Source organism: Hippopotamus amphibius, chromosome 11, assembly GCF_030028045.1.
Source record: "Hippopotamus amphibius kiboko isolate mHipAmp2 chromosome 11, mHipAmp2.hap2, whole genome shotgun sequence".
NCBI lineage: Eukaryota > Metazoa > Chordata > Mammalia > Artiodactyla > Hippopotamidae > Hippopotamus > Hippopotamus amphibius.
The window spans coordinates 78747696-78771820 of NC_080196.1; the positions used below are offsets into that span (position 1 = coordinate 78747696).

Consider the following 24125-nt stretch of genomic DNA (forward strand, 5'->3'; position numbering starts at 1 on the left):
AGGGGCTATGGTGAGAGGCAAGCTCCAGTCCCAAACTTTGCAAAGGAGAGGATGTGCAGGTGCCCCTCCGAACTGTGCGAGGGAGTCTGTCGTCCCATCCCTGACCCCTGACAGGACGAAGGCAGAGGTGGCTTTCACAGTTACTATTTTCCTCCTGTTGTGTGATTGTGTGTGTGAGTGATTGTGTGTGTGTGTGCATGTCTGTGTGTGTGTGTGTGTGGTGGTTGGGGGGGTGGTAGGGGTAGGGGTGCGGGAAGGCCCAAACTCCCTCAGCAGAAAGCCCTGCCAGGAGGGGCAGGCCCCAGTGCTGGCAGTCCTCTGAACTCAGACTGACGATTCTTTAGTGCTTTCTGTTCTTAGCTGCGGCCTTTAGTAGCCCATTCTGGCACTAGACGTACCACGTTGTCTTATTATCCTTCACTGACACATTACATTCAGTGACTCTGGGTGTCTCAACAATGAATAGACCTGATGGATTGTCTGGTGAGCTGCCAGATGTACAGTGACAGAGCAATCTCACATCTCCGAACCTGAACCAACCTGGGATGCCCTATGTGATTGTGTTATGAAGGCACTGCTTTAACCAAAAGGAATTTAAATCAGAAGTCTTGTTACAAGAAGCAGCGAGAAAGGTGGATCAGAGGCCACCCACCTGGGCAGCTAAAACAGGAAGAACGAGAGCTGCATGGACAGAGGAGAGGAGGGGGTGTGAACTGTTTATTGGGACCAAGAGCTTCCAAATCACCAGGCCCACCCATACAACGCACACTGTTCATGTTACAACACACAACACAGACCAGTTAGCTTAACAGCTTGTCTCGTCTTGACGGGATGCTGCCCTAGCACTGAGAACCAGGGCAACTGAGTGCTGAAAGGCTGGCCAAGTCCAAACGGCTCCACAGCACATTCCTCCAACCATCATTCAACGTCCCTGTGACTTAATTCTGGTCTTTGCCTTAAAACTGTTTCCTATTATTTGTGCTACCAATGTTATTTTCTTAACACAATTTATAGATAAAGAAAAACGATTAAAATGTCGTTAGTTGGTGCTTTCTTATATGAATAAAGATTTGACAATCCCTCCCCCACCCCCAAAGCCAGCACAAAAATAGGGAGTAAGGAAGCAGGGACACTTCTGTGCTCTCAGCCCGAACCGTCTGCCCACACGGAACCTAAGGCCCCTCGGCTCAGCTCGCCCCCCTCGCCCCCCTCGCCCTCCGGTCACTTGGCCTTCTTGTTGCCCTTCAGAGGCTCCTCGGTGGCCATCCTCGCCTCCTCCTCCGGGATGAACACACTGACGGTGAAGTCGCTGGTCTCCGAGCCGTACTTGTTCTTCACCACCAGCCCGTACTTGCCGGAGTCTGCTGTCCTGACCCCGCTGATGGTGAAGTAGGCGGTCTTGCCCGCCTCGAACCTGAGGTTGCAGTGCTGGTCGGAGTCCAGGAGCTTCTCGTTCTTCAGCCAGGAGACCTCTGGAGTTGGGTCGCCCCACACGATGCAGGTGAGGTTAAGCGCCTGCAAAACAGGTTTTATGAGAGCGAAGGAGATGTGTATCAGAGGTAACGATCCTACTTGAAGCGTCCTTCTGGGGGCTGGCCTGACCCTAAGGAGGATAAACATAAACCCCACCTCCCCCCCCCCCCCCCCCCCACCTCCTGGGGCTGGGCTGTGTGCACCTGTGTGAGTTACAGTTTGAAATGACACCTGAGTAGGTTTCTTTGGGGCCTTGGCTATCCGGCTTCTGGAACATTTATCCTTTATCCTCAAAGCCCCACACAGGCATTTGCTTCCAGTTCCCATAAACACACAGATGCCTTTTGTTCTAAGGTGGCATTTTGGACTCTGTCTCAGTAGAGAAATCTCCTCGTTGCCATGATCTCCACCTGCTTGCTTTTGCATTTCACTTGTGTCACAGAGCCCGGCAGCAGAATCCTAACAACTGCTTCCGATAATGTGACTCATTTTCATACCCCATCTTCCTCATTTTATTTCTTCCCCCAAACCCACTTGAGCTGTTGCAGTTGCAAAGGTGCTCTGCCAAAATGTATTCCTAGTTCCTAATATTTGATTATATTACCATCTGTGCTGAACCCCTCTTATTTTAAAAGATCAATGTTTAGGGCTCTAATTTTACTTTACTTTTTTGTTGAAATATTTTTTAGATAATCACAGATTCATATACAAGTGTAAGAAATAATGGCTTCTGTGTATCCTTTACCCAGTTTCCCCCAATAGCAACACTTTACAAAACTACAGTATAATATCACAACCAGTACACTGACATTGATATAATACATTGATCTTAGATTTCCTTAGTTTCTCTTGTACTTGATGTTTTGTGTGTTCAATTATATTCAATTCTATCGGCTTTCTAAGTTCGTGTATCCACCACCTCCGTCAAGATGCAGAACGTTTGCATCCCCACAAGTATCCCTCCTGATATCCTTTATAACTACACCCACTTTTCCCCTCCCAAGCTCATTCCTACCTGGCAACCACTAGTCATCTGTTTTCCATTTCTAAATTTTTATAACTTCCAAAGCATTATATAAATAGCATCATACAGTATGTAACGTTTTGAGAGTGTCTTTTTCACTGAGCATAATTCCTTGCGGACTCATCCAAGTTACTGCAGGTATCAGTAGTTTGTCCCTTTCTATCGCTGACAAGTGTGCCATGGTTTGCATCTACCTGTTAAGGGTCATCTGGCTGTTTCCAGTGTGGGGCTATTATGAATAAAGCTGCTATGAACATTTGTGTGCAGGCTTTTATGTGAACATAAGTTTCAATTTCTCTGAGAGAAATGCCCAGAAGTACAACTACTGGATTGTATGGTAAATATATATTTCATTTTTTTAAAAAGAAATTGCCAAACCCTTTTCCTGAGTGGCTGTATAATTTTGGTCTACATTTCCACCAGCAATGTAGGAGCGATTCTGTCTCTCTGCATCTTCACCAGCATTTGTTGTTGTCATTGTTTTTTATTTTAACAATTCTGATAGGTGTGCCATGATATTTCATTGTGGTTTTAATTTGCACTTCTCTGACGACCAAAGATGTTGAATTTACTTCAAATTTTAAATTCCATTCTTGCATTTTTTCCTTACCGAGGTCCAGAAATTATAAGGAGAAGAGCTAGAGCTGACCATATACAGAGAAAATGATATTCTGCTATCTAGAAAGAACTTATATGATCACCAGTTACCTCTTCTGTAAGAGTATCATTTAGAATTGGGTAGATATTTAGAAATTTGTTTTCTTTCCATGATTAATTAGCACTTCTTACTGAATTATTCTGCAAACACATTTCAGCAAGAAAAATATGAGTCAAACTATTGGCATTAAACTTATCCAAGTGGACCAGGTATAGGTTCTGGGAAACTGTGATTTCTTGCAGTTTAAAACTTTTATCAAAACTAAACTCCCACATACCTTAGGTGTCTGGGAAAACTATTACCTATACTATAGATTCGAGTTATAGATTACAAAATGCTTTCACATGCATTCTCTCTCTTAATTCTCACTACCACCCAGTGAGTTGAATATTTTGAACCTCGTTAGGTGAGAAAATGGGAAATGGAGTTTAAAAACAAAAGCAAACCTGCAGCGGTTGAGCTTAAAGTCAACTGTGGTCCTATTTTCCAGGCACGAAGAAACACAGCTGGATGAAATCGACCTCTCACTAAAGCCTTAGATACACCCTGTTCATCACCTTAGTCCTAATCATCCATCATACGTCCTCATTGCTCTTTGGAGGTGAGAAAAGGTTTTGTTCCACTACAAACACCCCTCCTCCTGTGACTGGCATATTAAACTTGTTTTAATGAATCACAGGGATGAAGAAAGTGAATCCAGGTTAAAAATTACGTTCACTGCTCTTCAGAGAGATTATTATGGAGCCAAGAAATACCAGTTTAAAACCAAATGAAATAAATCAGTTTTCAGCTGAGAAGGGGCCTATAGAAATTCACAGAGCAGCACGTTTCCCTCCAAAGGTGAGGAATCTCATAGGTCAGCCCATTCTCCACTAGTATTAGAGGTTGCTTCTTCAATTATGTTCATCACATAGTTATGACTGAACATATTCCGCTTCTCCTGACATTATAGGGAAATCAATTCTGGAAAGATACTAAAAGTCCTACGTGTGCCCACATCAGACAAACATGCATCCTGATGCCTGGCCTACAGGACATTAAGATGAGTGGAAAACTGACCATGTTTTGAACCTGTGTGTGGCTATTCTGAAGTCAGGCATAAGCAGCTGCAGTGTAAGGTGAAGATGGTGGGCTGTATCTTAAAAGAAGGAACGCAGTCTGGAGCACTGGCACCCCTTCCTAGTGGGGAAGAACTGGGGGACAGGAGCGCCCCGTGCTTACCTTGCCCTCCTGGATGGTGACCACATCGGGGAGACCGCCCACCACCCGGGCGCGATCTGCAAGCACAGGCATATCTGGTTAATCACTGAAACCATGAGCGCCAGCAGTCCCCCATACAAACACACCCGGCAGAACTCATTTTCCTAGTTAGTTTCCCTCTCCTTATAGTTATTTTATACCTGCTTTCAATATACAAAATAAGAAAACAACCCAGTAATTCTGAATGTTCATCTTCTTCACACACGGGTGCCTCTGTCTGTACCTGAAATATCGACTTGAGACCACTCTGTCGTATCAAAATCTGCTCTGTAACTTTTCCGGCTGCTCTCAGCCCTGGCTCTCCTGTAGCTCAGTGGGCTCAGCGTTCTTGGTATGCTCTGCAGGGCCCCTGTCTAGGCTGAGGGGACAGGGGTGGGAAGGGTGCTGAAATCCAGGGCTGATTCCACATTGCCATGTGCTGTGGGTGTGACTGCCTCAGCCCCAGGGAAAGACGCCTTTCTGTCATTCACTCAACACTAACGCAGTGGCCACCACGCTCTCATTTTTAGCCTACTGCAATGAATGTGTGACTCTACATCCTTATTTCTACATCCCCTTCTCCACTAAGTCAGGCCAAAGCTTTGAATGAGTTTTGTCTGCCTTCTCCTGCTGATTCTGTTGCCTTTACACCACTTGTGGGCCCAACCCATCACCTGGCCCCCTGTGCCACCTGCTGTGTGGTATTAGGTGAGTCACGTCACTGTATGGACCTCAGTCTCCCATGGGTGGGGTGGGGGTGGGGGGTCTTGCATAAAACTTGTGGATGTGAAGCTTCTAAACTCTGCTCCACGGCGTCCATAGGATTTATCCTGACTTCAACGAAGATAATTCAGCTCTTACCTATTTTATATATTGGGTCCGTGTGGAAGATTTTGTTTGAGTGTTCTATTCAAATGCTTAAGAACATGAAGCTAGAAGGGCTCTCAGGTCTCTTTTGGCTGTAAGCTGCTGTGGTCCAGAGACCTCAGGAAGGAGCTTGTGAACCAGAGGGAGGGGTAGGCTCCTGGTCCACAGGAAAGTTCAAGAACGGGGCAAGGCCTGGCTCTGGTTCTGACGCTCACTCGCTGTGCCTGGTGCTGGCCTCGGCCCCATTTCTATCAGCCACAGCCTCACAAGCCCTGGGCATGAGCAGGGAGGGGGAAGGAGGGAGGAGGGCCTTGCAGACCAAAGGTGAAACGTTCCCTCCTGAGTGACCGGGAGCCACTGACAGATGGATGGACAACTCTACTTGTCACTCCTCCTCCTCCTGGTTCCCTTCCACCCAAGCTCAGGGCCAGCCTTACAACTGTAACCCTCAACGGTTTTCACATTCTGCTCCCACACTGAGAAAGAACCTGAATTGTCACGATGATTCATCTGTGCCTCCCGGGATCCTGTAGACTGAGTTCTACTAGAAATCTGTGTGTGAAGCTCGGTTGAGAAAGGTCAGGAGTGAGCACATTTCTGGGGATACAGGCTTGACCACTGGTCAGGGTCACTTGGCCTTATTCAGCCCCTCAGGAAAATGGGACTACTTGTTGGGGGACCAGCTATAGTGATTTACCTGATACCAAATCTACAATGTTTCCTATTTCTTCTTTTCTTTAATGTATGTTCATTTTTCTGACACACAGCGCCTGCTGCCATGATTAACAACCTACTGTGTGATTTGCAGCTTAAAGATTTTTCAAGTCAAGGCTGAGCACCACTCTTACAGTGTAACCTGAGACCTTTTCACAGATAGTCTTACTCAAGAGACTAAGTGAAAACACATGCAGAACACCTAAGATTTAAAATATATACAGACAAATGAAAGAAAAGGAAAAAAAAAAAACACTTTTACTCTCCTTCATCTGCAATCATAACAGAAAAACATAAGTTGTATTTTGAAACCACATGCGGAATAAAGGCGAAGGTGTTTACTTACTTTTCTCGGCGATGGCAGCTTGTCTGTGGTTGAGAGAAACGAACAAACATGCAAACAAAGAAGGATTTTGTTTTAGTGTTACTTCAAAGTAGCCACCTAGAATGCAGTTCATGTTTTTGCTGTTCAGCAATGCAGCAGGAAGTGCTGCTCAGGCTGCACTTGCCCAAATGAAAGCCCCTCTGCCACGCAGATGGGGAGTGGCACGCGTCAGAGACAAGAGTGCCCGCGGTGGCATCAGGTGGCATTGCTGGGAAAGAGGGACTTACTTTAATCTCTGGAATTCAGCAAAGGCTTCATCGTATGCTTGAAGAGAAAAAAAGAGAAGTTAGAATTTTCTCACCCAGGACTGGGCACACACAGGGGTCTATTAGAGCTCACACTCTGAGGGCAATTGAATTCGGTCCAGATCAGACTCGGCTGGCTTTGAATGAGGCTGCGCTCGAGCAGTCCCTCTACAACCTGATGGGCTTAACAAGACAGGCAAACACTTTCTAGACAGAAAGTATGAAACAATGGATTTTAGAAGCTCTCAATTCAGTGAGAAGCCTTCAACCCTCCAAACAGAAAGACAAAGATTCGCTCTGCCAAAGATGAAATGGGTAGAAAGGTCTGTTTCTAACAAGGATTAAGCACCCTGAGCGTCAGAAAAGCTGTCCTCTCATTAAATCATCCTGCACGTCACAGCCTCCCAGCCAGACAGTTCAGTGCTCTGTCCTGTGGTCTGGCCCATCTGCTGGTGGTAAAGAGCATGAGGAGTTACTGCGATCACAGCGTGTGCCGGTGCTGGCCCGAAGCGACGTTTCTACATTGTGCAGGAGATGAAATAAAAGACGGGGAGACAAAGAAATGAGAGCTATGGAGCTCTAAAATAATTACTTTTTCTGAGACTTCAGGCAGAAAGCTTCATTTTAAAATCTCTCTCAGCTGGTCTTTAAGCTCCTCTGTGGACTGGGAATCACAACATTTTATGTCTAGAAAATATGTACATGATACTAGTCCGCCCCTTTCTTTTACAGGTGGGAAAAATAAGCATAAAGCCAGGCTTAGAGCCTCTGGAGGGAGACCAGCTGGGCTAAAGCAGGCTACTTAGGGCCACTCTTCTTGCTCACGCCACACTAGAAAGAGCCGGGCACGGCTGAGCCAGTGTGTTTGCTGCCGGTGACAATGCTGGTCAGAGAATCCAGGGCCTCTTGCTTAAGGGGGACTTGGTAGTGGGGTGGTTCAATGAGCTTCAGTGGGCAGAGAGTAAAAGCAAATTTTAAACAGGCTCTGAATGTATCTGCCCACTTCTTGTCTCCCTTTTCTGTTGTGTCTCAAAGTGTCAGATGGGCCACAGAAGTGATCCCCCATCACCGTCTCTGCAGGGTGTGACTCGGGAACAGTGTGGCGGGGTGGGGGGGGGACCGCGTCCCTGTGGCAGTGGCTCATCCCCACAGAGGTCCTTCAGGGAGCCCTTCCAGTCACAGAGGGTGGATGGGGGTCAGGGGAGGGGGACACAGCATGAAACAACCTGAGGCAGGGTTGAAAGGCTGCTCTCTAAGTTGTGAATCTACTCTGAGGATGAAAACATGAAGAGTCATTGCATTTTAGTATACGAGGTGGTAGGGAAGTCAGCCCACAGTCTCCTTTGGTAACTTCACACACACTCTTTTCTTTCCTCGTGGAAGAACAAGATGAGTGAAGTACCAGGAGAGGGAAAAATGGCACAGGGTTTTTAACTTTTTATTTGTGATCATACATCTTTCAATTTTTTAAATTCTAACTAATAGCTGCGCATCACCTTTCCTGTCTGTTCTTAGATGGAAAACCCCCTTCCGCATCTCATTACTTTCTTCTCCTTGTCTTTATTCTCTCCAGAGCCCCCCTTTCTCCCAGCAAACAGCCAAGAAATCTGAGGCCACTTTTCTAACTTCCCTCTGTTCCCCTCAGTATCTGTCTTTGCTTGTTCACATTTACTCCCCTCTGGTTTCTGAAGAAAAGGTACCCCTGCTCCTTCCCAAAGCCAGTGTGTTCACTGCTGCCCTGCATCTCCGAGCTTCTGTCCTTCAGGGCCCTGAGTCATCAGTTATTCCCTGTCGCTCACATCTCGCATCTTTCCAAATCAACCATTTCTTGGACTCTATGAACATGCTCACTTTTCAGTCACCATAAAACGATCCTTTTTCAGTGTTTGTTCTTGCTCAGTTGATTGTAAATCAACCTGCCCTTCTCTGTAAGTCTCTTGAAAGAGCAGTGCTTTCTCTCCATGTTCACTGTCTCCACTTTACTTTTTACTGATTCTCCACTCACTGAATTTTTGCTTCTACCACCGTGGCTGAATTTAAACTGCTTTATTAAAATCTCCAGTAGTCAAAGTCATCAAGTAGTGGCATCTTCCAACAGTCAAATGTAATGCCCTCTTATCACCCTTCGTTCTTTTTAAAATGCCACATCTCCACAATAGATTCTAACTTGTAGAATATCCGTTTACCTTGTCCAGAAAGATCCACCATCTTCTGGTGTCCAGTTTTGCCATCAAAGAGCTCCATCACGTATTTCCCTTTGTCATTCGGAGTGGGCTCGTTGATTTGCAGCCAGATCTGCTCCCCGGTGACCCCACTCTTAACTCTGTCAGTGTACTTAATGGCAGTCCCGCTGTTTTTATCAAAAGAAAACATCATTACCACTGGCTTTCATCCAGAGCTTATCTTTGCTTTGTCTCTTACTGAAGGATTTACCATAAAGTTTTACAGACTTTCAAATAACATGGGATCCGCATGTGTTCTTCTGCTTCAGAGAAATTATGGGCCCTGAATCACAGAGCGTGGATTCCAAGGCCTGGGGTGGGGGTCTGGCAGTCTGCACATTTCATTCCCAATAGCGATCTGGGGCCCAGATTGTAGCACCAATACTTCTCAGGAGTATTAATTATCTTTGTTTCTGCTCAGGTTTATTTGTAGGACTAAGGGAATCTTTAAAGTGAAAAGGCCAAAGTCCATATTATATTACTGCATATTTCACGCAGATGGTCCGTGGCTATAAATGGGATTTTACAGGCTAGTTAAAAACAGACCTAACAAGGTTCATCTGTGGCTGACATCTATTGACACACGTGGTTACAAAGCTATTTAAAACAAATGTCAATATGCAGTCAGTAGTAGGGCCGAGAATAAATGAAAAGCAGAGTTGCCACCAAAATGAATGAGGCGCCTTCTGTGACCCTGGATATGTTTCCCTGTATTCTGTAGTAGGTTACGAGCAGGCCCATGCTTTGTACTCTCTATAAGAGAATAAAAGCAAATAGAACCCTTTGGGGTTTTTTTTTTGACGGTCTAGAAATGCTACTGTTACAGACGAAGTAAGAGAAAGGCAGAGGTAGTGTACTCTCAATGATGTTAAAAGAAACTCTATGAAGAGTTTGTAACTGTGAGGAAATAAGAAAAAAAAGGCAGTATACAAAACTGCTTTATTACTGCAACAATTATGCATAGAGAAAAGACCGGAAGGAAATGCCCCAAAATGTTCATACTATGGCTAGGAAAACCATGGATGATATCATATTATAAACTCTTTCTAATTTGTAATCTGATATTAAGTATATTTTCTAAAGCAAGCATGTATTATGTTTGTGGTTGTAATAAACAAAATGAAATTTTAAAAAAACCCAAAAATCTCCACCAAAAAATTTTCAGATTTCAATTAAACATTCAGCATGTTTCTTATATGCTACACTCTTTAAAAGATATTAAAATTAAAATGCCATAAAATATAGGGTAAAGGAACCCATCTGTACCCATAGGCTTTAGCCTGAGCAATACAGTATATGTCTTAGAGAGTTAAAAAGACAGATAATTCTCTGCTTTGCTATGGTAAGTTGAATTCTTTAATCTCTGGCTAACATGCATAATAGTACCTTATGTTTGTAAAGCACTTCACGGTTTACAAAGTACCATTAATTCTCTCATTGGGTCCTTCAGTGTTATGAGGTAGAACAGGTATTATTGTGCACATTTTATATGAGAGAAACCTGAGATTCAAAAAATTAGATGACTTGCCCAAGATCCAAGGGAAGACAGGAGCAAAGCCAAGACCCAAACGCATTTCAAGGTTTTTTCTCATCACACCACATACTTACATAAAGACACAGAAAAAAACCAGTCCTTGGTTCCTGAACCTTTTCCAGGCACACATCTGTGTGCACACGAAACACTCACTTAGCTGACTAGACCAAACGAAGCTTATGCCTTGCTAGTCTCAGAGCAGTTTCCTCAAAACCCAATGTTCTAGTTTTTTTGAACATGTATTTCTTTTAGAGATGATGTAAAGCATTTTGATTGATGATTCAGTTAATTTCTCTTATTTTTCAGACAGATATATTAGAATGTTCTAGATGTCACAGAGGAATTTCCTAGAATTTGATCTATTTTAACTTACAATTACGTTCCTAAAATGTATTCTGAAAGAAACAGAACAAAGGAATGAAACTCCAAGCATTCCAAGGGGAATTTCATGTGTTCTCATTTCTTTAAGAACTCAGGAACTTAATAGTAATACTAAAAAACGTGATAAAATACTGTTCTGCACAATAGTAAAGTCATTGTAAGGAAAACACAAATGACTGTTTCGTGAGACCCAGTTCTGGTTAAATGTTCAATCTAGACTTTTAATGCAACTTGAACCCAGGGGCAGTGCCCTGATGTAGGAGGTGGGGCTCTGGAGCCAGGCTGCCTGGGCTCCGCCCTCCACACCGGTCACATAGCTGGGTCTGAACTTCCTAGTCACTAAAGTGGGAAGTAGCACCTCATAGAGTCTGAATGTTAAATGAATTCATATATCTAAAGGGCTGGAGTAAATGCCTACTGAAGGGAAGATCTAAATAAACGTTACTGTCCGTCTCCTCCCAGGGATGCCAGGGTGACCTTCAGCTCAGCAGGGCCCATAAGGACTTCGGGAATGAGCGTCCGCTGCATCCCAAGAGTGGACTGAAGGTGGATTTGCCCCACCAGATTTCTAAGGCAGCCTGCTGGTCTCTTTCAGCTTAGGGAATTTCAAGGAAGCACAGAGGTCAGGGACCCTGTTGATGGTGTAAATGGGAGACCTGGTTTGACTAAGAAACCTATTTCAGCTCTTGGAATCCCTGAGGAGAACTTGAGTGAAATCCCTCTATAACTGCACAAAGGAAGCCTGGGATTAGAATAGATCTTCAGTCTCAACCCAGTTCAAATACATATTCCCAAGGTCATCTTGAGATCTCCAAAGCCTTCCTAGGAAACATGCTAATGCCTGACTATGCCAACTGCCACAAACAACAACGATGATAAACTTGGGCACTGCTCTGGGTCAGGCTTCTTGGGTCAATGGCCATCAACTCACACAACAGGAAATCTGGTGCAATGTTGCTTGAATTCTGTTCCTGAGCACAACGCGGGATAGGTGTGTGGATGAGAATCTGGCAAAGCACGACTGTATGGAGGCAGGGGTCACATTACAGAGGCGCCTAGGAATTATGATATGTCCCAGATCACACAGACGAATGCTTCATGCCATCACGGGCCTCCCCATCATGGGCCTCACCACGTACAAGCTGAGGGAGAGTGCTAACGTCACACTGAAGGGATGGCCTGGGTCCTTCTGTCCTACACTCATCAACATCAGACCTGGGAAGTAAGAAGACTCCTTACCTGAGAGGGCTGTTGCTTTTCCCAGTCCCTTCCCTCAGTGGGGAAAGAATTTGTACACAGCAGTTCCGTTTTTATTTACTTACTTGTGGGACCAGTTAACTTTCAGGTCATCCACGTAGTAAGTAACGGAAGAGTACAGCCGGATGCCCTCAGCTGTGCTCTGGATCTTCAGGTCTGTCGCAGACAAAGCTGCAAGAAGAAAACACATATTTCACACTCCTGTAGGCCCGTCCTGGAGAAGAATGAAGCATTGCGTTGTGAGACCTTACCTATTGTTTTACACACTTCGGCCATCAGTTCTTTAAAGGCTGTGGATAGAGATTCACAAACAAACCTTTAGTATAAAAATGCTCAATGTCAAGTCAAATCTCAAACTGTTAGTCACATGTGCTCTCAAAAACACCCTATCACAAGGTGAACACATTGACCAATTGGTAACAAGTGCTCTCTGAGCAAAGAACTCAAATTTTTATCAAGTTTTAAAAGATTCCTTAAAAAAATAAATAAATAAAAGATTCCTTCTCTTATTTTGATATTTTTGTTCCCTCAAATTCTTTGTAACTGTCACTACATTCACATTCTAGACAAAGAGCCATGGTGAGATTTCCAGGAAGTTTCTTGGCTTTAGGATTCTCTTCTTCCTAAGTCCCAGGAAGGCTTCGTTGACATTAGAGGAAGTTTTCTTATCTGTGTCATCAATTCATCATGAATTAACCATCAAGGTTCCCTGATATTTCTCAGCGTAATAATGCTTTTTGTCAATAAACACATTTAGTCCTGCCTCTACCGAGAGTAGGAAGGAGAAATCAAAGTCAGACTTCTGCAGTTCGTTAGCAATGGTGTTAAAGACCCTGTTCAGGAACAAAACTGGAAATTTGGGCGTCCCATGTAGATTTTCGTTACCATGATATAATTGATCTCAGTAGCCTCTGGAAAATGGAAACTGCTTTCTTGCTCTGCTACTAACTAAGAGGCTTTGAGTTCCATATACGATCTTTCTTGCCATCTTTTAGATTGTGGACTGTTTTAGAGAGTGGACTGTTTTGAGACAAGCTTTTCAGGGTAGTTTTTGATCCTGGAACATTATTCATAGGGTTGAAACAAAAACGATGATTTATATTAAAAACAGACCTCTAGTGGATTGTAGACTATAAATTCTCTGAGGATCAAAACTATGCTTCTGATTTCAAGGAAGCCTAAAAGTGAAGTATCTTTTAATAAAACAGTAGTTTGCTCTGCTGGAATGGCAATTAAAACAATATCTGTGGACAAAAGATCGGCATGACTTCAACCATTCAGCTCAGCCTCACTCAGAGTTCTGTCCCCTGTATACAGAACACACAGTAGAATGGACCCCAGCAGTGGGTGGACTGACCTTCATCCACAAGCTTCAACCTGCTCTTATCTTTTCCTCTGTCGTCTTTCAGGACAACTTCATAAATCCCAGCATCTTTCTTGGAAAACTAAGGAGGGAATAGATACACCACAATGCAGCTTATTATAGCCTCAGAATATGGTGTTTGCATTTTTCAGGCCCTGTGATTTATAGAACTGACACCAAAACGCATTGAACAAGCGTTTAGCCATGTGAGCAATGAACAGTTCGCAGATCAACTATCCATCATAACCTGACCAGCTAGCAGTCCTGAGTTTTCACCCGCTAAGGCTACAATTGATTTGAGGCTTAAAGTCCTTATCCTTTGACTCTGCCTTCATATTAAAAAACTAATGAGCATGTGTATTTGAAAGGTATGCTCTTTTAGACAAAAAGTAGATAAAAATCTATACTTGAATACCATGTCTGATCATCTCTGTACCTTTAGGGAACAAGCTATCATGAGGCTTAAGAGTAAACAAAGAAGGATCCACTTAACTGTCCTACCACTCACCCATCTATGAAAAAAAACTAGCTCAGATAGGCAAGAGTTTTGGCGTCCAGCCAACATCGGTTGGATATCTAACAAATCCTCACATATCACAAGGTAAGAGAAGCTTTTGTGTCCTTACAGCTTGCTTTCTGGGTGACTTCAGGGCAGGGATCTATGACTGGGGCAAAAGAACACATAATCTAGTATTTTGGAAGAATGTAGGGTACAGAACTAATACATTACATTTTATATTTATATATTTATATTTATACACCTACCTCTGTTATAAGGAGGGTACATATACCATCCTTAAAGTCATGCTTCTCATCCACCGATATCTCCCGGTCATCTTTATACCACACAATATGAGTCTCCTTCTTAATATTTGCCACCTAGGAGAAAAACTGTAGTTTTATACTTCTTGAAATAAGGGAAGGCTACTCTTATGAAACTAAATAGTTCTCAGTGTAGCTTTGGACATAAGAAAAAAGCACAGACTTCTAGAGGAATCAACTGAAAGTTATTTTAACTAATAAAGAGTTTATAATAAAATGGATACAAAAGAATAAACCTAAATCAATAGCATCTTTATTTCCAGTAGAAAAAAATTTGACTTTAAAATCATCTGGTAGACAGGAAAGCGGAGAAACATACACACTAACACAGACTTAAGTAAAAATAAAATTTGAAAACCAAAGGAAGACAAATTTCATCAGATTAAAATACAGTCTGTCACAAGGGCTTCCCTGTGGCACAGTGGTTAAGAATCCACCTGCCAATGCAGGGGACACAGGTTCAATGCCTGCTCCGGGAAGATCCCACATGCCTCGGAGCAACTAAGCCCGTGCGCCACAACTACTGAGCTCATGTGTCGCTACTACTGAAGCCCATGTGCCTAGAGCCCGTGGTCTGCAACAAAGAGAAGCCACGGCAATGAGGAGCCCACACACCACAACGAAGAATAGCCCTTGCTCACCACAACTAGAGAAAGCCCGTGTGCAGCAATGAAGACCCAACACAGCCAATAAATAAATTAAAAAAAGTCTGTCACAAAAACAAATGAATTTATCAAAGTATCAGAATGAGTAAGCACCAATCTATAGCTAAATATTTTTAAAAAGGTAAGTGAAGCTTTGTAAATAAATGCAGAAAGGAAATATGTTTAAAATTTTTTAATTAAAATTTTTTCCAGTTTTATTGAGATATAACTGATATAATATTGTATAAGTTTAGGGTATACAACATAATGATTTGATATATACAGTATTATGAAATGATTACTGCAGTAAGTTTAGTTAGCATCCATCCATCAAGTAGGGTTTAATAAATTAATTGCTTAACAATTTTTAGGAAACTCGTTTAGATCCAATATCCACACATCATATCATAAATTTCAAATGGGCTAAACAACTTCATATGATTAAAGGGATTTTAAGATTTATCTACAATCCTTGAACTTTTTATGAAGAAGAGTATATTCATGTTTCTCTTGTGTAACTAAAATTGTATGAAAAAGTAAAGACTTCATACAAATTAAAAAAACAGCCTCAAAGACTCCACTAAATAATTGGACAAATGTACATATGATTTCCCAAAGAGGAAATATAATTACAGAACAAACAGATGAAGAAAATATTTGATCTCATTAAAGACAAGGAAATGTAAATTTCAAAATGTTAAAAAAGTTCAGTGAATACTTTAACATAAGAACCAACATTGGTAACTGCAGTGAGAGGAATATACACAAACATTCTTTATGATCCTGTAAACTGGTTCCTGGGTTGTAGAATGCAACTGTGTTACTAGATGACATTGCTTATGATAAACATGGCCCTGGATGGGAAAGCTGCATCTGGACTGGGCAGGACTCGAAATGAACTCCATAGCTTTGGGCTTCCCCGACTATATTGACTCTTGTTATTTGGGCATGGTCCTTGAGGGGACACTGGAAGGTATTGGCTCCTTGGGGCATGAAGGATTTTTTAAAGCCATGGTGTTTCCTGCACCTGCCCAAAGTGGATCTTGTCTCCTTGCACCTGAGCTGGGGGTGGTGAAGGGAGTGACTCTTGATGTGAACCCCTGCAGGACAGGAGGGCCCAGCATGGCCTTGCAGGCAAGCTGGGGTTCTTGTCCACATCCTTTTGAGTAGACTAGTTCCAGATGGGGCCCATGATAGTCTCAGAGTCTGAATGTTCCGCTGCACGTACTCAATTAACTCTAATGCAATACGTAAATTGCTAAATATGCATAAACTGCTATGATAATGAAACAAAGAACTATGGGAGGACAGAGGAGGGTTCATTCTACTCAGACTGAGAAGGGGGAGGCCTTATAGAGGAGATGACTGAGTTGGGCCTTGAAAAAGGATTTTGTCAGAGAAGCTGAAAGAAGAAGGCCATTTGAAGGCATTGAAAGAGCATAAACACATAACGAATGAATATTCAGAACCTATTTCTAGGCTCCCGTGATTGGTCAGGATCTGGGTAAGGGGCTAAGGAAAACCATCAGAACAGGGCTGCAGAGCTCACCTCCCAGAAGCCTTGTGCAACAGAAAGGACAGATGAACGTGTGGGCCCCTGAGGAAGGGATGGTTTCCGGGGCCAGCAGCGTGAACAGAGAGTGAGTGGGGGCAACAGAGCGGCGAACAGTCAGGAGGAGAGAGAGGTGGTGCGGGTTTTAGCTGCTGCCTGAAAATGTTTTTCAAGAAGCTCTGCCATTTCCTAAGAGGCTAAAACCCAGCATTGATTTTCCCTACACATTTCTGGTAGACTGCTGTTTCTCTGAATTTATCAGCTCTAGCAGAGACTGGGGCATTCGCATTCTGGCTTTTATAATGACTGCTACGTGTCAAACGCCAAATCCATGCATCTGGTTTAGCATCACTGTCCACCATCACAACCTTCACACTCCGTCCTCATCCAGCAGTTCTTATCCAAAGACACTTGATGACTCACACAGCTGAACACCATGCGCTACGTACATAACAACTTAGAATGTGATGTGGAACATTTTTTTTCTAAATGTTTCTAAAGGCCTAATAAGATAATTGGTTGTGAGCTGCAAACTCTCTTTACCAAGTCTCTCCCCTTAAGGGAGCGCAGGGGTTTCAGAACCAGCAGCAGAGCTGCCTAAGACTTGAAGGTACTGTTGTGCCAGTCACACAATTTAGATAAAAAAAATTGCCAAACTTCCATGGAAACACAGTGTGGCTGGAATGATTCTGGAATAGATCTACCACTTAAAATGCAACACAGATGATGTGAGATTCTTTTGAGATTAATAATTTAAATAGAGCTGGGGGGGTGTGGTCAGTGAAGGATGAGCAGGCAGAGCACAGAGGCTTTTTAGGTCAGTGAAAATACTCTCTATGATAATATAATGATGGATACATGTTTTTACACATTTGTCAAACCCATGGAATGTACAACACCAAGAGTGAACCCTGGACTTCCCTTGGTGGCGCAGTGGTTAAGAATCTGCCTGCCAGTGCAAGGGACATGAGTTCAAGCCCTGGACCGAGAAGATCCCACATGCCACGGAGCAACTAAGCCCGAGCACCACAACTACTGAACCTGCACTCTAGAGCCCGAGAGCCGCAGCTACTGAAGCCCATAGGCCTAGAGCCCGTGCTCTAGAGAAGCCACCACAATAAGAAGCCCTTGCACCACAATAAAGAGTAGCCCCGCTCTCTGAAACTACAGAAAGCCTGCACATAGCAACAAAGACCCAATGCAGCCAATAAATAAAAATAAACAAATAAAATCATTAAAAACGAAAAAGAGTGAACTCTAATGTAAGCTATGGACTTTGGGTGATGATGTGTCCATGTAAGTTCATCAATTCTAAGAGAGATACCACTTTGGTGGGGACGTTGATAATGAGGGAGGCTATGCATGTATAGGGGCAGGGGCATATGGGAAATCTCTGTATCTTCCCTTTAATTTTGCTGTGAACCTAAAACTGCTCTAAAAGAAGTGGTCTTAATAAAAAAAAAAGAAAAAAGAAAAAACTAAGAGTCTGTCCTTATTAACTAGGGCATGGGTAATGAATAAAAATGATTATCTTGACTTCCCTTATTTTTATGTTGTTTTATTTTAAATATTACCAACCAACGATTATAGTAACATTCAACAGCAAGGGCACATCACATCATTTTGGTGCAAATGGAGGAGATAAAAAATTGATCTTCCTTTTCTTCTCACATTCTATTTTATCTTTATTTCTCTCATATCAAAATATTAAAAATTTATCTACTTCTTACCTTGCATTTCAATAGTACATTACATTCACCAGTCACTTCCCAGCTCAAATACTCAGCGAAATGTGGACCTATAAAATTTTAATGATATCAGCAATATTAATCATGAATGCAAAAATCCAAGCTCATTCTTAAATTCTAAGGTGATTTATGTTTAAAGTGAAATTTTAAAAATTCAAGATTTAGTTTTTAAATCTTTTAAATGGATACACATTTAATAACAAATATTTTCAATTATTTTTATTTACCAGGGCATTACTAACAAAGGCAATAATATTCATTTTAGTTTGTTATGGAAATAATCTTAGAATCTTTTGTTCAAGAAATTGAAGCTTTTTTCTTTATTCACTGCCTATTTTTACCTTGTTTCCTGATCCATTCTTGACGTTGGAATTCAGCTTCTTTCTGGAGCTTTTTATAAACTGAAAGTTGAAAAACAAGGAAATGTGAAATTGAGTTGACTGGTATAAATGCACATGCCAGTCACTGTGCTAAGTGATTTATATTTGTTGTTATAACACTCATACATCACAACCACCCTACTTGTTTTCAGTATTCATAGATGAAGAAGAAGGCTTAGAAAGGTTAAGGGACTTGTTCAAGGTCATGAAGTCAGGAAATAGTGAAATAGCTTTGGCTATTGCATATGTAGAGACCTGGCAGCCTTTCCATTGCTTTATTAAATACCACATGTTAAATCTTGGTGATTTCCACACTGGCTTATGACAGCTGCCATACAACCTAGTCCTACTGGATAATCATCCACTAGATTTGGCATGCTCTACTCTTGCATATATTCCTTCTTCATTTAAGTCATTTAAAGTAGGTACACATTACAAGATAGTATCATAGTTTGTTTCTGAGACATAATACAATCTTGGTTGCATTGCAATATCCTGCACTGGAGAATTTTAGTAATAAATACTTGTTTACATATGAGATAATTTAAGTGCAGTCTTGCCTGTGGGCCAGTGATAACTTTGGTGTCCTTTTAAATTAACTTTCATTTCTATGAAATGAAATACTATGGAAAGTATTAACTGCAAATTGCACTTAGAACATTGGAATCCAATCAAGAAATAATTTCTGCTTCCTCCCACATGGCCACTTTCATGCGATGGGGTATTTGCATTGAAGGGGGTAGAAAAGTCTTTCAGATAGGTTCCACAGAAGGCTTACCGTCTCCAATGAGAACAAGAGTAGAATGGCCAGTTGCTCTTCCATCTTGAACCTGGAACGTATACGTGCCCTCATCCTCATCCTGTAGCTTTTCCATAAACATTTCAATTATACCAGTGTTTCGGTCAATATGCATCTTGTATTTCTTCAATATGAAAAGAGAGACATAAGTGAGATAGATAGGATGACAATAAGCTGTATAAACACACAAACTCCAAAGTATCAAAATTTAATAAAATTTCTTGTTAACATTTTTTTGAGTGAGCAAAGTTTCAACATCTTGTACCCAGAAAAAAGAAAATATTATGTGGAATATATGACTGTGATCAGAACTGATTACTAAAAGTCTGACATTTAGTTTTTTAAACTAATTTTTGTTACCCCAAATCACAAAATGTTATCAAAAAGTTTATCAGAAACATCTAAAAATGTTTTTAGATTCGATTTTACTCTCCAGATTACATTATTTTCAATTAACAGAATAATGCAACAACTATAAGCAGTGTGAGCGAACTGTTTGTCTCATTCATTGCTATACCCTGGCATCTAGCACATGCATGGTATATAGCAGCCAATTAATAAACATCTGTTGAATTAATATGTGAATAAAAATTCTTCTAAAGCATTTGAAGCCCATTTGCTCTCCTGCAGAAATTGCCCTGCTAGACTGTGCTTATTTTATCATCTTCCTTAGTCAATCCTTTTCTTTTTTTTTCAGTGTAAAGATAAATCTTAGTCCTTGGGCTTACAAGCACAAGTTCCATAATAGATTTGAATTAATGAAGTTTTCCTATAAAATGTCACAGAATGAAGGCTCAGGTCTGGGATCAACTCTGTGGTGCAATTCGTGCCCTGGAGTTTCCCCTGCCGGGAGCCAGTCTCCAATAGAGACCCCGTTTTGGCTTAGCTTGCCCCTACCCTGGCTTGTTTCCCTTACTCCTACTCCTGGGAGTAAACCACTTGAAGGAGAAACTCTTATTTCACAGTCTCCTTCTAGGCAAGCTGACCTAAGACAATAATTTCCACCCAGTGAAATAGTATGACTAGAACCAATTGTGATGACAAGGAACAACACTTCAAGTTGTGTGTGTGTGTGTGTGCAGCCACATGCAAGCGTGTGTAAACACATGAAGGGGAGTGCCTCTACACATACATGGGCACGAGCGTTCCCTCAATGGCCTTGGTGGCAGTGATGCCAACAAAGCTCTTCCTTCCTCTTGCCTGGCCAGGTGGTGGTCCCAGCAGTTGATGAGAACATTTTGAGAACAGGGAGGAGGTGGGCCACAGCAGACCCATGTGTGACTTGTTCCGGCTCTGCACACAGTTACTACACGAGCTGAAAAGGAGTATACTACATATTCTTCTGCTATTTATGTTACTCATTCTCCCTCTCACAAACGAATCCTCAAATATTTTAAAAACAAATTTTGATGGAAGGAGAACGGTTTGTTAATGATGGCCACAAACCATACCTCTCCCCCGTCTTTTGAATCTCCCATTTACACCTGTGAGGACACAGGGACCCTAAACCCAAGTTCTTCAGTACTGCCCGGCACCAGCCTGATCCTGGCTCTACTGCTGTCTGGGGAGGACAGATAAAGTGCAGATGTTGTAACTCTATCTATAGAAACTATGTTTACATAAAAAGCAAAGGAAATAGGAAATATGATGTACACAATCACCTATGCAAAGAAAACACAAATTGACATACACAGAGAAGTGTAGGAAAAGACCAAAAAGTATAGACTAACATGTATATCAAAAAGTTGTAAGAATTTGTGATTTGTCCTTTCTGGATCTTTAAAGCTTTTACAGTAAGGATGAATTGCATTTTTAACCAGAAAAGCAATGAGATTTTTTTTTTCCTGAGCCTTTAGAACAATTCTTCCATATGAAGCACCAAGACCCCGCTGGAGTCTCTGACATGAGTATCTGGGTTTAGGCAAGGGTGCTGTCCCTTCGGCCTTCAGTTTTTCTTGTAGGCGACCAACCTCCTGATTGGCCAGAGACAGTTTTGGTTTATGACTATTGGCCTGAAAAACTTATTACTAGCATCCTCTTTCATTCTCAAAACTATCCTAGTTTTGGATTCTATGATGCAATCAATCTATATTTTCTTCCACACTTTTCACATGTCAAATGATTTAAACCCCCTTACCCCACGTCCAGTGGTTTTCATAACAACTTACCTGCATTCTAACAGGGCTTTCCCAGCATGTTCTACAGTGTTATGTTTAGAAAGCTAAAAAGTGTAAAACCTACCGGCCCTTCAAAAATTTCCTTGTCATTAAATATGTAGTTGACTTTGGCATTGCCAGACAGCTTCTCAGCCTGCATCCAAAACCGGACCTGGCCTTTCTCCAAAATTTCAACTGCCAACTCCGATTTAATTGGGACAGCTATGAAAAATAAAAATAAGAGTAGTAATTACATTGGTAACCAGTTGTACTGATACAGATTTTTCCAACAAGTAAAAAACAATGGACATGGTGATGTAACACCTTGCTTCCTGCAAAGCCAGGAGGCAGTGCAAGACTTGTATGGAAGGTTTGATATTGAGGGACAGAAGAACTGGGTTCTAATCCTGACTGTCATAGATGTCTTAACTGTAAAAATGAGGAAGATGAACTTACCTCCCAGGGTCCTTCCGTTAACCTCTGTGATGCTCTACTGTGGCTTTGCTTAGGTTTATTTAGGGACAATAATGAAGTATGATGAAAAGAGTCTTGAGCTGCCCCGGTAGTGCAAGTTCAGCTACTAACAAACTGAGATGTGAGGCTGTTCACTTCGCATCTCTGGGCCTCACCTGACTCATCTGTAAACGGATGGAATTGAACCCAATGTCCTAATTAACGAGGATATTTTCCTGCTCCAACAGCCTATGATTTAATTACTTCAAAATATTTGGAAAAGACTTAAATTTGATATTTTCAACAATTTAATTCACTTTGGAGGTTCTTTAAAATGTTTTAAAAAATGAGGCAAGAAAGAATTAATTTTGATTACATACATAAGATTAACTAGCTTGTCATTTAAACCCTATCTATCCCAATAGTATACCAGATCATTTAAGTTCTTAGATCAAGCAAAATTTTTCAGATGCAAATAAGCAAGTCACTATCAAGAAGCTATATTAAAATATAGCATGGCTTGCTTCACATAGAAGGTAAGGAACCATATGATATCTCTGATTTATACCCATATCGCTTAAGCGCTTTGAACATGAGTGAAATTTTTTAAAAGTTGGCTCACATCTCTCAAAACCAGTTTCTAAATTTCTTGTTTAAAAAAAGGTTCCTCCAGCCAATAGATCTGTATCAGAGGTCGCTCCTGGGCATACTTTGTGGAACAAGATGGTTTCACAAAGTTTTGTAGTCCTTCACTTCTGTTAGGGAAAATCACCCTTTGTTTTCTCTCAACTATTCTTTAATATACCTCAAAATTTTAACATATGCTACATTTTAAATTGTAAGCTTTAATTATAAGCTTGGTATAAACTCGTACCACATGTAGGTTAATGTTTTGTGTATTATTCCTAAAACTATCCTTTTCAAGCTTCGAGGGATGCCTTTCCTTTGCACTGTTCCATATTCATTGTGAAACTCAGTTACCGAGTCATTCCATGCAAAGCTGAAAGGAGGCTCAGACAGCATCTACTGAGGGTATTCCCCGTGGACAGAGACGGGCTCTGATGCCACACTTGCAGTTATCTCCCCCTGAAAACTTGTGTTCCTCACCTGCTAACATGGATATTATCTGCCTCACAAGGCCACCAAGAGTGAATATGCTACCAGAATACACAGAGCCACTGTGAATAATGACCACTGCTAGAGAAAGGTGAGTTCTTTCTCCCCTGATTTTACTGATGACAAAACTCAGCCTCAGGAAAGCTTAGTAACATATCCGGGTTGCAGAGCTGAGACCAGGGTTGTTCCCTCTATTCTGTGCTCTCTTGGTCCGGGCTGTCCACTCTGAAGAACACTAGTGGTTTTCCAGTAAGAGCAGATCAAGAACAGACCCCAGGGTTGTGAGAGCAGAGGCTAAGCTTTCTCCCTACAGGATGCTCCTGCCTGCTACAAGTGAGTCTTGAGGGGAGTAGAGAGTAGAATCTCTTCCAGAAAACTCTGGAGATCTCATTCTAGGAAATCTAACAACATGAGTGATGTGGTTACTCTTACTGTGGTGGGGGTGGGGTAGGGAGGGACACACACTCCTGGAAGCCTCCAAATCCCTTAATGTTCACCGCCCTCTCTAAGTAATAGGAGCATCGTCTGGGGATTCTGGCTACCAGGATTCACAGAGCACAGGTGCACACACAGAAACAGCCCATGTCCTGGTTAGTGTTAGACCACCCGGGCTTACGCCCAGGTACCAGCTGTGTACATCTGGTCTAGTTACTTAACCTCTCTGTGCCTCACTTTCTTCTTTCTAAAATTAAATCGCCACAGTACTGACATTTTAAGGTCATTGTGGAGTTTAAATGGCACTCTGTTTATCCTAAAAACAGCATATAATAGGTGCTCTATAAATGTGGCTATTAATATTTTCGTAACTCTTCCTCCAGTTGTTTAAACAACACCCCACAACCACCAAATGTAAAATATAGCATATTTACACCTAAGAGAACATACTAAATAGATATAATTTATGTGTATGTGCCTGTGTCTATTTGCACACATACAGTACATATATACAAGTGGGATAATAACCATTGTCTACAAAGGAAAAGATATATTATGCAGGATGTTTTCATTTTTGTGTTTGTTTTTAGGTGAGAAGTGGATTTATTTAGAGGGATACACATTCCATAGACAGAATGTGGTCCATGTCAAAAGGCGA

General features: G+C 41.8%; 1 protein-coding gene across 2 annotated transcripts in view; it reads right to left on the minus strand.

The window, feature by feature from the left end:
- Nucleotides 1-678: 678 nt before the first annotated feature.
- Nucleotides 679-24125, minus strand: part of MYOM1 (myomesin 1) — a 132033-nt gene continuing 108586 nt past the window's right edge. For both annotated transcript variants that reach the window (XM_057699304.1, XM_057699303.1), the window contains 13 exons: nucleotides 21549-21685; nucleotides 19287-19431; nucleotides 18470-18529; nucleotides 18111-18178; nucleotides 14128-14241; nucleotides 13357-13444; nucleotides 12251-12289; nucleotides 12065-12170; nucleotides 8792-8955; nucleotides 6588-6624; nucleotides 6322-6344; nucleotides 4377-4432; nucleotides 679-1515 (listed from right to left, as the gene is read on the minus strand). In XM_057699304.1, the coding sequence (XP_057555287.1) occupies nucleotides 1222-1515; nucleotides 4377-4432; nucleotides 6322-6344; nucleotides 6588-6624; nucleotides 8792-8955; nucleotides 12065-12170; nucleotides 12251-12289; nucleotides 13357-13444; nucleotides 14128-14241; nucleotides 18111-18178; nucleotides 18470-18529; nucleotides 19287-19431; nucleotides 21549-21685 (1331 nt within the window). In that variant the 3' untranslated portion in view covers nucleotides 679-1221. The remainder of the gene's footprint in view (nucleotides 1516-4376; nucleotides 4433-6321; nucleotides 6345-6587; nucleotides 6625-8791; nucleotides 8956-12064; nucleotides 12171-12250; nucleotides 12290-13356; nucleotides 13445-14127; nucleotides 14242-18110; nucleotides 18179-18469; nucleotides 18530-19286; nucleotides 19432-21548; nucleotides 21686-24125) is intronic.